General features: G+C 32.9%; 1 protein-coding gene across 1 annotated transcript; it reads left to right on the top strand.

Moving 5' to 3' along the window:
* The first annotated feature begins 8 nt into the window (after window positions 1–8).
* Window positions 9–17305, top strand: LOC110997184 (putative fatty acyl-CoA reductase CG5065). The gene is made up of 14 exons (XM_022265264.2): window positions 9–120; window positions 3002–3095; window positions 4058–4188; window positions 8623–8710; window positions 9917–9989; window positions 11375–11465; window positions 12780–12925; window positions 13644–13753; window positions 14255–14338; window positions 14451–14559; window positions 15529–15706; window positions 16278–16348; window positions 16595–16852; window positions 17153–17305. The coding sequence occupies exons 2-14, from the start codon at window positions 3005–3007 to the stop codon at window positions 17274–17276; spliced, it is 1554 nt and encodes a 517-aa protein (XP_022120956.1). The 5' UTR covers window positions 9–120; window positions 3002–3004; the 3' UTR covers window positions 17277–17305.
* The last annotated feature ends 2077 nt before the right edge of the window (window positions 17306–19382 follow it).

Below are 19382 nucleotides of genomic sequence, written 5' to 3'. Positions count from 1 at the left end.
CCAATGACATGACAATCGATTCAGTGCTTCTAGTGAACCGCGCGCGAACACTCATTATTAATTAGAAATTCAATTGAGTGACTTAACTCTTTTTTAGTCTAATTCAGTGATTTGTAGTTGGTAAGTTTTGTTTGAATGTTTATTTATGAAGTGATAAATTATTTCGTGTAATTTTTAATTCGCTTTTTTTATAACTTGTAAGTAAGGAATCGTAAGTCCCCAAATAATTGTTGCTGTCTCCTTAAAACTATAGTTTTTATTGGTGCTTTTTAATATTATTTTTTAGTTTATATTAAAGTTAATCATTTTAGTATGTAGATGTTGTTTTTAAATACAGCAATTTGTTTTTACAAAATATTATTTGAAGATTATAAATACATATTATCTAATAAAGCTTCTATATATATAAGATTTAATATGTAAGTAAATATTATGTGTTTAACTAGCTTATTCCTTTGTAGCTTTATTTTTTCTCGCGTTAGGTTTCCAAGCTTTTACTTGAAACTGGCATAAAGTTATAACTATTGCCTTTATATATTTAAAAAAAATAAAGTCTGAAAGGAGGTTTTTAACCAAAGAAATTCATGTACAGATTAATAAAATGAACAGCTAATAACAAACATGTGAATAATAATAGTGATAATTATGTTTTAAATTTTCTTCTAGATTGTTCCTATGTTCGTCAGTGCTTGAACATTTTGTTTACGATTATTTTGTCAGGGTTTTGTAACTTTAAAACTCAACATGCAAGATTTTTGCAAGTAATTGAAATTAAATACCACTCGCGATTCTAGGTTGCAATAATTAGTTGATTATACAATAATATGTTATATGAACTTGAACATCACATAATTACTAATTCATTGTAACACAAACGTTAATTATATTAATTCAAATTTATGTAACAAAATCGTTTAACGGTTATACTTGAATTAACACACATAAAATTATGACGATGTTGAATGGTTTCAATCTGGAACATAATCTAAAGGACTAAATTGAGAATCTCCGTTATGCCAATTGTACTGGGAGGAAATCGATGAGATATATAATATGTTGGAGTAGGGATTTTCACTCAAAGATATTTTTAAACAACTAAAACATCGTAGTAAGCAGTGTTGGCCAAGTGGCTTCAGCGTGCGACTCTCATACCTGAGGTCGTAGGTTCGATCCCCGGCTGTGCACCAATGGACGTTTATTCTATTTGCGCATTTAACATTTGCTTGAATGGTGAAGGAAAACATCGTGAGGAATTGTAATTGATACAAATTAAATTAAGTATGATATATCCGATACAGATAGTATAAGTATTGACTCTGACTAATAATATAAATTTATAAATTAAGATAAATTTGCGCGCCACTTGTGGCAGAATCTGCGAACGACGATTCTACCATCTTAACATGTTGTACCATATTCTTGCAATTAATAAATTATTATTATTATAGGTTGATTGTCTGACAAAAACGTAGAAGGTATCATAAGAGGGAGGGTATATACATACATACATATATATATTGCCGTTCGTTTGTCTACGTAAAACTTCCTTCAGAAATTAGTTTAAATTTTTGACACAGTTATATGTAGATTATACGTAGTTTACGGTTAATTTAGTTATTAATAAAGCAGAAAGCGTTTACTACACATTAATTTATAAAAATCTGCGCATACAAATTAATGCTAAAGTCGAGAGGTTAAGAAAGGTGATACATTGAACACGTGAGGTTTTTTTGCACAGTTTGTTATTTGCCAATTTTATAACGATATTGTTAATTGTTGAAAGTCATCGTTTCTTAAAATAATTTGGAAATATATATGAGCATAATGATTGTGTTAGACATTTTGAAATCAGTTGAATAGTTTGTGGGAGTATTCGTTTGTTTGCTTCTTTCTTTTCTAAGGTTCTTCTTTCCTAATTATAACAGATATATCGGATTCAATTACGAACTGTTAGTATTTGATACATACCTTTTTAATTTTATAATTATTTATATTTTAAACCTACTGAGCTGCATTAGCCTAGTGGCTACAGTGTGCGAACCTTATCCCTGAGTTCATCCTCAATCCCGGCTGTGCACCAACGGACTTTCTTTCATTGAACCGTGAAGAAAAACATCGCGAGGAAACGGTACTTACTTGAACAGCCTCTTAACGCTGGCAGCATTATCGGTACCACCAGGCGCCAAATTGAGATTGTTATACATACAATTTTGATGTTACTTTGACTGCACATTCCTTTACCTTTCTTTACGTTTATTAGTAGCTTCACACTTCTAGCGAGTCTAAAGCGAGTGTCTAAGGTCGCACAAATACAATTGTTTACGTGATTTTAAAAGGTATTTTTAGCCAACCGATGTTGTGTTTGCTTGGCTCCATAAATAGATAAATTGGTATGATACTATGTTTAAGGTATAAAAACGAATTTTTACTCTGTTTGTGTTAATGTTTTTGTTACGCTTTTCGTATTCATTGTATTTTTAAATCTTCAGTTTATAGGTAATTTAAAATTTGTACTGTAGTCAAACCCTTTAAGCATGATAAAATTACTTAGTATTTTATTGGTGTACATTAAGTGTATTTAATAACTGAGTATTAGTTAAGACTGTATAAGTGTGTCGCGGTTATGTATCGCATACCTACAGATTACAACATAACCAGCAAATCGATATATTTAATGTGAAAAATTCATAAAAAAATATTTTCAAAACTCAGGTATCTTTTACTAATAATGGCTTTGTTTGTTCATTCATATTAAATATATATTTTAATCTACTAATCAATCAATCTTACAACTGTGCTTTATGTTTTTGTTTCAATGTGTATTCCGTTTTGGCTTTTGTGTGTAATGTAATTGTTTGGATATTGTTTAGTGATTAGATGTAGGAATACATAAATAAATAAAATAAAATAAATAAATAAGAGTGGTATGCAACGACGTGGTAACAAACCAGTCTTTGTCCTTGCTGAAGACGTAAGTGATTTACATAGATTTTTGTTACAGAAAATGGGGTTCCTTGAGGAGCGAGATCTTAGTGATGTGCCCAATATCGGCGAATACTATAAGGGAAAGACTATATTTATTACTGGAGGCTCAGGTATATCTTTCAAATTACTTAGTTTTATGTTAGCTATTATAACTGGTTCGACATTCCGATGTTTTTTTTTTATTGTATTGATCATGAAACAATTTACTCAGAAATCGTAATTGCTTGTCTGTGGAATGGATGCTGACATGAAAAAATCGTAGAAATATCGTCAAAATGTTAAAAGCTATATATATATTCATTCTTAAATTTTATTAAGTTAGTAGTAGAGTTAAATTGCGTAAGAACGGTGATCAACACTCTCTCTCTCTCTTTCGGTAGCTCATGTCTGAGCATCTGGTTGGTGAACGGCGATCTCTTTCCTTCTGTGTTACCAATTACGATCAGTTCCAAGTCCTAATCGCCACTGCATTGTTTAGTCGATACATGATAAAATTCCTTGCTGGTATATGGAAGTCAGCTAAATGGGTATAGATTCCCAGGTCAAAGAGGTCCCATCAGCTGAATTCGTGATACACGAACTGAATCTGATACCATCAGACACGCGGGTAGGCCTTAAGAGAGCTCTTCCGCGCACCACCACTTTGCGGAACCAGCTACCAACTGAAGTATTTCCGAACCAATTAGTAGGGTCCTACAAGAAAAGAGAGTACCAACTCCAAAAAGGCCAGCAAGCGCGAGCCCTCTGGGATTGAGAGTGTTCATGGAACATCAGATGCAAAAAAAAAAAAACAAAAAAAACAAAAAATTACCTTTATTAACTTTCTGGTCTTAAATATACATTTTTGTACATCCCTTTTAAGTTCTGTAACCTGTGTTAGGGATGCACACAAATAGAGGTAGAGATATAAAATTGGCGTGCGAGAAGCTTTACCGTAAACTTAATCAGAATCACAGTCTGCTAGAAAAATTGCAATTGGTTTAAAAACGATATCTGTAGTGGATAGAAAATGAGAAGAAAAAGAGAGAGAGTTGTTTTCCCCGTTTCATTTGATGGGGGAATTTTATTTTAGGTTTCATGGGCAAGGTGCTGCTCGAAAAGCTTCTGTACTCCTGCAGCGACCTAGACCGGATCTATGTACTGTTGAGGAGTAAAAAGGGAGTCAAACCAGAGGATCGTTTGGCAACTCTGTATGCCTCGGAAGTATGTACAAATTTTCATTGTTCAGTTCATTACCAATGTTATGAAACGATGCAATAAAAGAAACATGAATATATTACCTCTTATCATATCATCTTTATAATTATTATTTTATTTACAAAAACACAATCTTGTCTAGATCTTTAATAAAGAATGCAAAATTAAAAAAATCACACATCAAGTAAAAAACAAACATGAGGAATTAATTAGCAAAAACAAGCTAAAGATTTACGTAAGTAATTAAAATTATAAATAATTGTTATAAAATTAAATATTTATTATGGTATATAAGATACAGGTATCATTTATTCCACGTTATTAAATTTGTATCGGTAGACCTCCCTACACATCGGCAAAGAAGACAGAAGCTGTAGGCCGAGAGAAAAGCCGGCGTAATAAACTCTCGGTACTCTGAAGTACTTATCTTAAAGTGCAATTACTTTTAAGATTCAACTTTGCTTTTAGATATTCGGTTGTATATAAAAAAAAATATATGTTAATTTTGTTTAATATATATTTTTATATTGTTATAATAAATTAAAACACATTTCAAAAGCTTGGTCCCAGTGGCATACCTTGCAGTGCATACCTTTAACGCAGGCAGCAGTAAAATACAAACAACATGGTGACTTCTGTGATACTAGTATTTCTTATTCTTTTGTATTGCATCGCAATTCATGAATCCGTGAGATTAACCATTTAGTTTTTTTTGTATTAAGCTATTGCATAGATTTTATCGCAGGCATTGAGCGCGGCGACCGAATCAAGAAATTCCGTAACGATGGTGCGGCCAATATGCGTTAGAGCGGGACAGAACGCATACTGCGTCTCACGTCTCTCTGACGAGATCGTTGACGAAGCGTAAGCGCGGCCGGTTCAGCCCGTGCGCGTTATAGTGAGACAGACTATTTAGGCTTGTTGGTATGAGTCTGGTAGAATGGTAGATTGAATTATGTCAAAGAAAAAAAAAACTGCATAAATAAATAAATTCAATAGCTTTACCGCGGCAGTCCCCGAGTGCCACACGTTTCTTTTTTTAAAAACTAAACTTTTAAAAACTAAATGAATATGTGCACTTCATGCACATATTCATTTAGTTTTTTACCTTATCCAGTTGCCTTGAAGCGATCGCTTGTAATAAGGCCGCCCGTTGTATTATTTAAAATTTTCATGTTATTCTCCTTGTTTCTATAAGTGTATTTTATCTAATAATATAAAAGTTATAAAAAGATACACATATAATGTAAACATTGCATGTGCTTATTCGAGGACCCAAGACGAAAAAAATCTCCAAAACTTGTTTGGGTTTGAAGGTGTATTTCCGCTCCACCTTCCGCCATGTCAAATGATTACGTGCGTAAAATATTGCTTAATTTCGATATTTCTGGATATATATTTAGACTGCGCGGACTATGCATATCGTATAAACCGTCCAAAATCTTTTTTTCGCATATTAGACACGTTACACCATTCTGAAACTTACCTATAATTCATTCTCTGGTACTTTTAATAAGTCTTTATCTTTCTTTATAACATAGTGAAAGACAGAACTTGTAGGGTTTAAACGTTTGAAAGGACGTATTTATTAATTAATTAATTAACTGACAATGTTTTTTAATTAATTTTTAATTTATTAGTAGTTGTTGATTTTGGAATGTTTTACATTGGATCCGACAGACGGCGCTACCATCGCAGTGTCAAATTTTAAATAATATTCGAATTTTAATTTTAGTCTGTCCCGACGGTTAGCGCTGCGATCAAATTAAAAAAAGTTTTGTTATCATTGTGTTATTGTAGACCATGTGCTGGATCGTTAGATATTGTCATAACATTTGAATAATAATTTTCATCAAAATGGTCCAGAATGTTTTAGCTTATTAAAAAAAAGTTTAAAATTTTCAAATTAAAGACGTGTAGACAGGACAACGTGTGTCGGGTCCGCTAGTTTAATATATAGCTCTACATGGCAATTGTCTTACAGTTATTATGTTTATTATGGTGACACTAAGGAGACATTACTTTAGTGATTCTACTCAAGACTTAAAAATTACTGAGACTAAAATTATGTTACTAAAATACGAAGGGAAAAAAAAGTCAAAATTCATTTATTCAGTTGAATCACATCATCACTTAATTGTCCACTCTACCTGTTTCGAATCGCGACCGGAATCGGAATCGTACATTAGGAGAAAGGCAAGAACCTGGGCTAGAATTTTTTTGATCGTCTTAAGTTATTTACATTTATGTTTAACCTGAATTTACTCCCTTAATCAGCTAATTGGAATTCGTCATTTAATACTTACTATTTTGATCCGTCTTTGGTTAATTAGTAAATCTTAAAATACATATCTAAAACTTAAAGTTGATAGTTCTTTAACAAATATAGCGAGGCATTACTATGATTATTAGGTATAGATCTACTTAATCTATATTTCTGTTATTACTTACCCAGTTTTGTATTTTCTGTTATAGAAATATAATAATAAATTTAATTTTTCCTGTCATAAGTTACGCCATTCAACTTACATAGTGAAATGGCCTTCGATCGTGGGAGCTTGAAAACAATGATAGGTAACTCGGTTTCCCTTATTATGAAACCTAACACCTAACTTTATGATTACAAAATTTACAATTTGTTTAATTTTATATGAATTATTGCTGTATGCCTAGCGAAAAAATGGAGCGTGTCAGCGCCAATCACAAGCAAACGAAACACACAATCATTTTGTCTTACATTTTTACCCTGAAAGGGTTATTTTACGCAGTGATAACTTAGGTGTTTCCCCTCAAATTTAGGGAGAATCAACGGGTCCAGGGATTGTTTATTTAAGATTTATTTGTCTTAAAAATACGCACTATACAATTTATTTTAAGCCCCGAAACCAACCAACCAACTTAACCAAATATAAACTCCAAGCGTGGCTATACTCCAAAATTAACAATGGTATCGATTATTATCGTATTTTTAATTCAGAGTTGAATCTACCTCTTCAAAAAAGCGGGGTACAGCCAGTGGACTGTGAAATGTGTGTTTTAATTTATGTCGGGTATACTATATGTAGCGTATGAGCAAGCTTCAAACAAATATGTATATGAGAGGTTTCAATCGATATTTAGGCGTATTTGATGAACATTCTGTATGAGTTGGCATCACTGGTTTTAGCCTTAAAATGTTAAGAATAGGACAGTGAAACCAGTACTTATTTTCTCAACATGATTAGTGATATTGCCTGGTAGTCTAACCTACTGAATTATATTTATTTTAATATTATTATGTAACGTTCCAAAACGTTATGAATATAAATAATTCAAGTTAATAACAAGTGTACAACCTTTTAGTGTAAAGTTCAAAAGTCATATGAATTTGAAATTCATATTACTTGTTAAACTATTTACGGTTTTAAATTCGTCAAAATATTCCAAGAGAATTAATTACATTTAATTTATGGATATAGTCACAAATGCATGGATTTTTATACTAATGAAATACTTTATACTTAGTTTATAGGCCTAAAATCAATTTAATATCTTTGATGTTGGCAACATCAAAAGGATGCATACATAATCTTACAATAAGAGGGAAAGAGTAGAATACTCGTACATCAGCATTTAAGAGCAAAAATTGTTTGTCTTAAATGTCCACCGTTCCACAACTGCGCGTTTTACACAAAGTGGGACCAGCTGAAGTATTTCCGAACCAATTCGACTTAGGGTCCTTCAAGAAAAGAGCGTACCAATTCTTAAAAGGCCGGCAACGCACTCGCGAGCCTTCTGGCATTGAGAGTGTCCATGGGCGGTGGTATCATTTAACATCAGGTGAGCCTCCTACCCGTTTGCCCCTGTTTTATAAAAAAAAAACTTTATATCATCATATGACCCTTTTAAAGTTTTTTGACATTCATAAGTGTACTTGTTTACCTATATGAATAAAGATATTTTTGTTTGTTTGTTTGAACTTGGCTTTTGTTTCAAGCTGCCCTAGTGATTTGGATGATCAATCCAAAACTCATCCCTGAGATCGTAAGTTCAATTCCCAGCGCACGAAAGAACTTTTCTTGTGCACATTCAAAACTCGCTAGCGCTTTTCTTATATATGGAATTAACGTCATGACTTAAACCTACAAAATGCGACTCATTGTTTATTAAGAAAAATAGTTTATGAGAACGTTGTATATATTTTCTACAACTTTGGAACATCGGTCGGTTTCCTCACAATATTTTCCTTCACACGGTGCACAGCCAGCGATCGAACCTAGGACCTCAGGTATGAGAGTCGCACGCTGAAGCCACTAGGCCAATACTGCTCTTTGGAACATATTTTAGTTAGAGATAAACTATCACGATATATGACGATATAATAATTACGAGAGAGTATAGAAAATTCTTAATGCCTTTTTAGTAAAAACTTTTTCTAATTGTACTTTAATTCATTTTCAGTGCTTTAGCCGGCTCCGAAAAGAAAAGCCTGGTCTCTTCGAGTCCAAGGTATTCTTCATAGCCGGAGATTGCAGCGAAATCGGACTTGGTGCGTATATTTTTTATTCCCGCGGTTCCAATGCAACTGTCATAGTTATTTAAAAAAAAACAAGTAAAAGCAGTATTTGTGTGAAGAATGATGACACAATGTAAGTTAAGTTCTAATTAATTTAATTAAACATTTAATTTTAATGCTCTATAGTTTGTTCTAACGATATTAGTTTGACAATTGACAAATGACAATTAAGTATATAAGGTTATTTTATTTATATTTTGCTGTTACCTATTTGTTGGAGGGTCGAGATGCTGTTCACGTATACTTGTGATGACTGCACTGCATTTGAATTATGTCTTTTTTTACTTTTGTCTTGTTTTTTTTTATAAATATACATATACATATTCTTATATACTTGTATATAAGATATAACACAACGTTATCAAGTATTATTTACGTTTTAATAATTTGCTATGGCCGCCAGTCCACCTGATCACTATTTAAGTTATACTCTATTTATTTATTTCGTAATCAGCTAACAAAAATTACATATAATCACAAACAAGTTCACTAAAATATAGCCATAGTTGGAATACATACTATTTACCTAAAAAAAAGTTAAAACATTTACAAAAGGGAAAACAATATAAATTATTCAAAACATAATAAGTACGTAACTAGGCTTTAGTGTGTGATGGTGTGTATATGGTGTGTATGTGATGTGCTCATGATACAGGTAATTTTGCGGTATGCATATTCTTAATACTCATTTTAACATTCCGCTGTAGCGTAAACAAGTCAAGGCTTAAATATTGGTCGTTGTATATCCGGGCTGAACGATACAAAAATTTTGCATAAACAAAGAAAATGTATGAAGGTCTCCTTTTACATGAAAAATAGATTTAAATAAATAACTTTTGTTGTGATACTGATAAATTATCCTAATTATGCGAAATTTATAAGATGTGCTTTTAAATTTTTGCATGTTTGATATTTTATAGCAGGAAACTATAAATATTCTGCGGAAGTACGCGTCAAACTTACCATCTTACCTTGCAGCCAAGGACACACATTTTTATACAGAGAAATATTTAAAATACTTGCGCAAATTTTTGTAACACAAGGCTATGTTTAATTGATGAAGAAGATGAAATGTTTTATAACATTAAAAATTACTTTATTTTTATTTCGAATTTTTTTAAAATAGAATGTTCTAAATGTTCTACGGCACAATATTGATACTTTATCTGTCCATTCTAGGTATGTCCGAAGAAGATAGAGCCTTAATCATCAATCGGACTCATATTGTTTTCCACGTCGCCGCATCTGTCAGGTAATTATTAGGATTATTTAGATTCAACGAAGAGCGATTCGAATCGTCAACGACCAAGTCACTTCGTGCGGCTTGATCGCTTGGCGTTGCGTAGAGATGGGGGAATAAGTCAATCCTGCATCTTCTACCGCGTTTACCATGGAGAGTTAGTTCCGTGTTCTGAACAGAGAACGGAGTTGTTCGGACCTGAAGGCAGAATACAAAATACCATCCGTATCACATTGACGTCCGCTGTTCCACAACTGAGCATCAAGAAAAGAGCGTACCTATTCTTAAAAGGCCTGTAACGCACTTGCGAGCTTTCTAGAAATGTGAGTGTGTATGGGTGGCGGTATCACATAACATCAGATGAGCCTGTCTACTTGCCATACATAAAAAAAGAATGGAGCTCATGAGTCGATGAATCTCTTAACCCAAATAGGAGTTGGGGGCAAATCTGTTTCAATAATTTCATAATGTCGTCATTATTATAATAATGTTACTTATTCCTATATATTATGTTTTTAATTTCCATTGCCATTGCCAAGGGTGCCATTTGAATATGTGTATTAGTATATGACATGTTTATTCTAATTTTGTGGTACAAAAAAAAATAATTTAAAACTAGTTATTGTTTTGGGTATCAAATTCAGAACCGCTATGAACATGCTATGCTACACTTAATTTCTATTATCACAATTCCCGATACCGGTAAAGAACTTGATATTTAAAATGATTGAAAATTGTATAGAAAAACACTTTTTACGGATTATAGTTATGTATTATTGTATTTAAACTTATAAATATTAAAACATAATTATAAATTAAATATATAAATTACATATTAAAACATATTTACAGCGTGCGTGGTCACGGCGACCAAAACAAAAGGTGTTAAATGTCAAAAAGTATCACAGCTGTAGAAAATGTTGTATTATCTGTTTAGGAATATTTGCTTTGGGAGATAGTTGGTTGTAATGAATAAAACTCCCTAATAACTTGTCGAGAAGAGGTTGTAGATGGAACTGAGTATATAAGAATGTATATTGAATATTGAATAACGAATGAATATAGAATGAATGATATTTTACGAAACTAGGTACAACACTGACAAAACTGTTCTTTTCAGAACACATTTGTATCTTACGCAAACGTACAACTGTTCTTTTCAGAACAATTTATTCACGTATCAAACGACATAACGTAAACAGCTAATTTGGTCACCTACATCTGTATTTATTTCCCCGGAGTTGGTATCGACTGCAAAATGTAGGGTTTCTGCAGAAAACATAACTATAATCCGAAAAAGTGTTTTTCTTTAAATGTGTAAAAGTTATGTTAATAAAAGACAATACTATAAAATAATATAATATAATAATAATAAAAAATTGTTGGTAATTTTTAAGGTTCGACGACACTTTAAAAGTAGCCGCGAGACTGAATCTTAGAGGCACAAGGGAAGTGGTGGAGCTCGCTAAAGAAATAAAGAATTTGGAAGTAAGTATTAAGTTCTCGTGGTAGATCTAAATTTAGGGTCATTGCCCTTTCAAAGGTAACTTGACAGCGACATTATCATTGCGCTAACTACAGAGATGCGGTAGTGGTAGAAATGGGATGTTCAAGAAATTAGATATTTATACACTATTTCAATAGCTGTTTTTCTCAAAAGGGAAAGCGCAAATTTATGAAAGTGTATGTCTCTGTTTTTAGCCGGTGACAGCTATGCAATAATTGATTCTTCGGTCATACGGATAATAGTTGAAGATTTTTTTGGAATGCATTTTCAACTTTTTAAAATTAAATGCAAAACATAATTTGACATCTCTAAGTTGGTATTTGCGTCGTAACAGAGATATAATACATCAACACATTACAATCCAGATATCGTGTAATTAACAATCCTGCTACATTACACGTAAAGTACTATAAAAATATATAAAACGGCCACCCTGTGTGATTATTTATTTTTTAACAAGACATTTCTTTTATGTGTAGAGAAGTGTTGACCTAGTGGCTTCAGCGTGCGACTCTCATACCTGAGATCGTAGGCTCGACCCCCGGGCTGTGCACCAATGAACTTTCTTTCTATGTGCGCATTTAACATTTGCTCGAACGGTGAAGGAAAACATCGTGAGGAAACCGACATGTCTTAGACCCAAAAAGTCGACGACGTGTGTCAGGCACTGGAGGCTGATCACCTACTTTCGTAATATATTTAAAAATGATCATGAAACGGATTCAGAAATCTGAGGTCAAGACCTATAGAGGTTGTAGCACCACTGATTATTTATTTATTTTTATTTCTTTTATGTGTAATGTATGTGTAAAGGTCTAGGAAGCGCTGCAACATTATTACAGCGCTAATTCGTCTCTCTTCAATCGGTAGCTCATGTCTGACCGTCGCGAGAAAACCTCTGACACTCTGTTTCCATAGGTACATGATATACAAGTAAAGCAAATAGTAGGTAATCCAGTACTTAAATCTGAATTACGTTAAGCCCAATCTGTTTAACATTTAACTTCCGACGGAGTCAAGTCCTCAAATTCATCATTTTCCAATTCTTTTCCGCTATTAATGTTCCCGGATTTTTGGTGGGCTCTTTTTTCTTCCCACTGGGCCATTTCATTGGTTATATTGACCCATCTGTTATCACAAACGCGGGCAATTTTACATATAGATAGTGGTACAATTCGATAGATAATTATAAAAATCCGCACAATCATATAGGCATGCAAATGTCATATTGATTTTTATAATTTCATATAATAAGAACCTTACTGAAAGACGTTTTATCCTTTTAAATGTTTTAGGTTTTAGTACACGTATCTACGTCATACGCGAACACAAACCGTGAGACTATTGATGAAGTGGTTTACCCACCGCACGCAAATTGGAGAGACACGCTCGAAGTATGTGAGAAGTTGGATGAAGAGACTTTAAAACATTTAACACCTAAGTGAGTATGACGGGGTACTGAGTATATTTTCAAGCAATTAAAGTAAAACTTTTACGGTACGTCACGAAGATGTGCAGCATTTTTTTCGAAGAAAAGGGAGAGAGCGATTGAGAGAGAGTGAGAAAGGGAGATCAAGAAACAATACACGCTATTGGTTGATGAATTCGTTTATTAGTTATAAATCAGATCTTTAGATGGAAATTCTGTCGCATATCGTCTTGTGCAGTAAAGCAGATTTTTTATTCATTTATATTATCATTAGCACGTATACAATGTGTAAACAGTGTGAATATAAATATACAAATGTATGTAGTCATCATACATACATGATCATCTATTGGGGCTTTTACCTTAATTAATTAACAAGGAAGTTTCACTTCTGACATATTGTGTACGCACGCACTTTTATGTACTATTTCTGTATATTATGTTGAAATACCGAACTGTCAAATAACGTACTTCTATTTAACATATATCGTTTTGTGACTGAATTTTAACTGATTACTTACAAGAAGTATATACAAAATGCACATCACAATCAATGCAGTGTTTTCACTGTCACTCATTTGTCTCTTTACATCACGGCGTGCATCTATTTAACAGAAAGAGAGGAAAGAGTGTTTTAATAGATTGCAATAGGATTGAAACAAATCCTATTGAATATGTACTTTTAATCATGGAGTAAATATTCTTTTGAGGAACAATTTTATACTTTCAGGTATCTAGGACAATTACCGAACACATATGTATTTACGAAGCAGTTGGCCGAACATGTCGTGTATGAGCAGAAGGGAAAATTGCCTGTTATTATAGCAAGACCGTCTATAGGTGAGTTTTGGACTATCAATATTTGAATTTATTTTTTTGTAGCTTCAGTGTCTTACCCTTGAAAAAGAGCTTTTCAAGAGTCTCCAAAAATTGCGTGACTTGCGTTTATATTTTTTATTTATTATTATAGTCTTGGAAGTGTTGTGAATGTAATGGAATGTAATGTAATGGTGAATGTGGTAAATCACAGAACAGATTGTATTTTATTTTTACTTATGTAACATAAATGACGTTGTGGTTTATGACATTTTCTTTTGAATTATTGTATGTAAAGGGAGGATAAAACTTGCTGAGTTTCTTGCCCGTTCTTCTCAGAACAAGACCTCCTGGTAGTCTTGCGAACGGATGGCGTAGTTTTGCTCTTTCGCGAATTTTGTAAACGTTTTTGACATTCACAAGCATGCCTTAGGTCGCATCTGGACTGAATAAATGAATTTTGATTTTAATTTTGATTTTGATGATATAAATATTTCTTTTTAATCAATACTTTCTGATTTACAGTAATTTCCGCAGTCGATGAACCAATTCCAGGGTGGATTGAAAACTTTAATGGACCCATTGGAATTCTGATTGCTAGTGGAAAAGGTAAATTTTTAAATAATTTATTTCTTTAAAATTTTTCGTGAAAATGATATATACATGGCAAAACGACGTTTGCCAGGTCAGCAAGTTGATTCTATATAATCTGTCATTTTAGGAATTCTTCGAAGTGTGTACTCCGATCCCGACCTGTCTGCGGATTATATACCAGTAGATATTGCTATTAAGATGTTCATCGCTGGGGCCTGGCTAAGGGGTACCAAGAAGTAAGTATATTTTCATGCTTGTGTTCCTTGATTCATACTAGACATAAGCTAAACAACGTTAATGAACGTCAATAAAGAAATACATATTAAATACTAAACGCTTCTAAATTTTCACTTACTGCCAGTTCTCTAATCAGGGGCGTAGAGTGGTCAAATAGAACTGGCAATAAAGTTAGTAGCTGCAACCACATGACACCTTTAGTAATCTTCTTCAGTAAATCTCCTGTCACTATGTTTGTCCTCGATGAACTCCTAAACTACCGAACCGAATCAAATTTGCACACCGTGTAAAAATTCTAACAGATTGCGCTGTGTTAAAAGCACCAACTTTTCAGTTTTACTACCGTTTCCCTTGAATAGTTTACTAATATGTAATATAACAAAAACCTTAGCCACACCAACGCTTGGCCGAGTCTGCTAGTTAATAATCATAAAATAAATTATACTTAGATTTGTCCTCTACCAGCATTAGGCATAACTAACATATCAGAGAAAACGTGACCATATAGAAAGTTCCTATATTCTTTTTTAAAACAAGCTGACAGAGAATAAAGGTCTATTAATACATTTATTTATATTTATTCATGTAAAGTCAAAGTCAAAGTCAAAAATAATTTATTCATATAGGTAACATAAGGGACACTTATGAACGTCAAAAAAAGGAAAGAAATATAAAATGAAAGGGCGGAACGGAAGAGTAGAACTGGCAATAAAATCTCCGCCACTCTTTTTAATCGCCAAGTTTTTTTTTTACACAATGTTTGTAAGGAGCTGCAACCAATACACCATGTTCCATATGACATCTTGAGTAATAAAGAATAATAAAACAAATTAAAAACAAAGATTTGTCCTATATTAGCAGGAGGCATGGTGAAATAGGAGCACGCACTTACATACTCGTGAGAACAACACGCAAATACGTAGTATGAACAATTAATATCATGTATAATCTTATATTATAATTTCCAGATTAGAAGCGACAGATGAAGTGGAAGTATATCACTGTTCTAGCAGTCACATGGCTACAATGACAGTTGGCGACATTGTTGATAACGGCAAAGCAATCCTTAGAGAAATTCCATTCGATAACGTATTGTGGCCTGGCGATGGTGGGGTTACTAAGTCAAGATTGGATTATAATTTAAGGGTATGAGAGCTTTCTATTTAGCTCCGCATAACTCTGATATTGCCAGGTCAAGTAGACAGAAAAATATTTGATATTATTAGAGCCTAGTCTGTGCTTTTTTTAAAACAGGAGGCAAATGGGCAGGAGGCTCACCTGATAAAGTCATACCGCCGCCCATGGACACTCACAATGCTAGGGACTCGCGAGTGCGTTGCCGGCCTTATTAAGAAGTGGTACGCTCTTTTCTTGAGGGACCCTAAGTCGAATTGGTTCAGAAATAATTCAGTTGGCAGCTGGTTCCAGAAAGTGGTGGTTGGCAGCAAAAACTGCCCATGAAAAACGCGCAGTCGAGGTGATACGGGTGGAATTTCGTATTCTGTATGAACTGTGGAAGGGAATGGAAGGACCAGGGGTTCAATGGGAATTTTTTATTATATATATATATATATATATAAGATTGGAAGGAGATTTCTCCATTTTGAGAGTTTATGGGTTATGGGGCCCATTTTTAAGAATCACCGTCTTTTTTGTCTTTATTGTATATTTCACTCCGTTTTTTTACTATCATTATTTATCATCTTAACATTTTCAGGTACTGTTTTTGCATTTACTTCCGGCCATACTTGTCGACCTGGTGTTGCGAATACTAGGGAAGAAACCTATGTAAGTTATAAAATAAAATATTTATTCCTTACTTATTACTACTTATTATAAGATTGTTTTGTTTTGATTGAGTTTGTTTTTATCAAGATAAAAACAAACTGAACTTATTTTTTACACCTGATTAGAATCCAGAATTATGTCTATAAAATGCCTAGGATATCGCCTCTTTTCATGGGCCTACTAAATCGTACTAGGTACGAACTTAACAAAACAAAATTAGCTACGATTGGTGTCTACTTTTTTCAGGCTTTTCAAAATACAACGACGCATATACACAGCCAACATCGCCCTTCACCCGTATCTGACTCAGCAATGGAAATTCCTTAACAATAATTTACTGGCCTTACGTGACAAAATAAAATTGGAAGATAAAAACATGTTTTACTATGCCATGGAATTGGTAGATCAATTTGAATACTTCAAGACTGGTGCAAAAGCAGGAAAAATTTACTTATTAAAGGAAAAGTTAGAAGACCTGCCGAAAGCAAAAGCGCATTTTAGAAGGTGAGTAATTGTAATTAATTGCAGATAAACTCAAGATAAATAGAAAAATCATACTGTACGTCGTAGCTTAATCTTTGCAGATAGTACAACAATATTCTAAATGTCCACGTCGCTTATAATTCAAATTCTTAAAGTACATAAAAAAAATTAATTAATTTCGCGGTCAGTTATTCCGGCTAGGGCTAATGAAAAATGAAAATGAAAATCTCTAATTTACGCTTAAATTGTTAACCCTAACCAGTTTGAACAAGTTCCACTTACATCATTACTTAAATCGTCAATCAAATTTTTTTTTTTCAGAATGGTGATTTTGGATAAAACATTGAAATTCGCCTTCTACGCTTCGATTGCCTGGTATGTGTACAGCAGAGATATCTTGTTCACAGCATTTAATTTTATATATAACGCACTTATCGGGTTGTAATTGTTGGAAATAAAGGTTTTAAATTATTACTATGTGTTATCACTAGCTGTCCCCGCAAACTTTATTTCTCCTTTATGATTTTACTTGGCCTAAAGTTATACCAATATGGCACATTTTGCTATGCTACACATAAGAACCTATTCCCTAAAAAGGAACAAATATATTAATCAATATAAATTTAAAAGTTTTTTTCATTTTATGTTTCAATTTAAAAGATCCTTCAGCTCAAGGAATGAAGAATAAAATATACTCGATTTGATAATCGTCTTTGAGTTTTGCGCTGAGCAATATATTTTGCGATTCATTTTATTTGTATAGATACTTGTATGATATGAGTGAAATTTCAAACTACCTAACTGCTTAAATATTTAATTTCTAATTTGATCAAAATTTTGAAAAGATAAAATAAAAAGAGTAAGAAGTCTGAAAAGTTCAGCTTAATACAGAAAAAATATAAAAAAAGATATATAAAATCCAAGCGACCACTTGTAGGGTAGTGGAAGCCTGGTGATTAAGCATGCAATTCGTGAGTTAGCGGTCGTGAATTTAAATCCATGAGTTCATCTTTGTACTTGCCTGAACGTTGAAATAAGCATAGTAATCCTTAAATATCTCAAAGAAATTTTTTACAAACCCATAACCGTTGAAACTAGGGCGATAATTATACCTACCTTAAGCGAAAATCGTTTTTTTTTAGAACAGAGGCAAACGGGCAGGAGGCTCACCTGATGTTAAGTGATACCGCCGCCCATGCAAACTCTCAATGCCAGAGGGGTCGCGAGTGCGTTGCCGGCCTTTTAAGAATTGGTACGCTCTTTTCTTGAAGGACCCTACGTCCAATTGGTTCGGAAATACGTAATGAAACCATGGCAACTTTTGCTTGCGGCTAATTTTTTACTGGCAAATATGTTACATTTTTTAAGTAGACAGGAATTTTGTGACTATTAATTTACAAAAATATTCCTGTTTAATACTGACAACCGTAATGTTGAGGCTGACTGGGAGCTGGCATATTTTTTTTTAATTTTCTTTTACTTTGCTGACATAAAATTGATTAAAAAAACATACCTTTTTTCAATTTATATCAGCAAATTGACAATAACTATACAAAAATTAATGAGAGGTAATTGCGGCAACTTTTTTATCCTATCGTTATCTCTCTAACATTTATTTAAAATTAATTGTAATTAAAAGATGAAATAAACAAGTATAGTCTATATAAAATGTATAGTCAATGTGTGGCCTCGATACTAGATGGCGTGATTTTAGTATAGTAAACTTACAAAACATAATAATTACTGAAGGATTACAAACAATTTAATTAATCAAGTCTCATCATTCTCAAATCAATTATACTTATTTTCTATGTTAATCGCTTATACATATAATGAGTATAAAATAGGGATTAAAACACAAAAAAACTTTTGTAATAATTTATTAATATAATACAATAGGAATGTCTAATATTGCAAAATCTAAATAACAGATGGCGCTATTAAAAAGTTATTTCCATCAACGATAGTACTATACAAAACGTAAACGGAATTACAATTTAAACAATTCCGTTATAGTATTTAAATCTACGAGACATAACGTGAATCAAGTGCCTCAAATCAACCGTTTTATTTTATTTATACGTATATTACAACACAGCTGATGTTTGCTAGATTATTAGGTATAGTACGGACGCGGAGCACGAAGAATTTCGTACAATGACCTTTGGGCCTACTGCCAGTGGTTAAAAACATTTTTTTTATAAGTACGAATATTAAAAACGGTAGGTTTGATTTTTATTTAGACTAAACGGCTTGATGGATTTATAAAAAGGAAAAGTTATGATTGCGACTAAGATTTGGTAAAAAAAACAGAAATACTCTTAAAAAAAAACATTTAATTTTAGTCAGAGGCATCTATTTCTGATGAACTATCAGATGTTTCGCCAGATACGTTACTACTTATATACTATACTATAACATATATACTACTTATAACAAAACAAACCAAAGTACATGTGCACCACCGCATGTCTTTATGGTTATGACTTTAGGTTTACAATCTCTTAATACGGCGGTCACTGCATCTGTGTGAGCGCAACGGCAATATGTT

This window comes from Pieris rapae, chromosome 15 (assembly GCF_905147795.1).
Source record: "Pieris rapae chromosome 15, ilPieRapa1.1, whole genome shotgun sequence".
Classification (NCBI taxonomy): Eukaryota; Metazoa; Arthropoda; class Insecta; order Lepidoptera; family Pieridae; genus Pieris; species Pieris rapae.
Note: the sequence above shows the minus strand (reverse complement) of the source record. Positions and strands in the feature narration are given on the sequence as shown.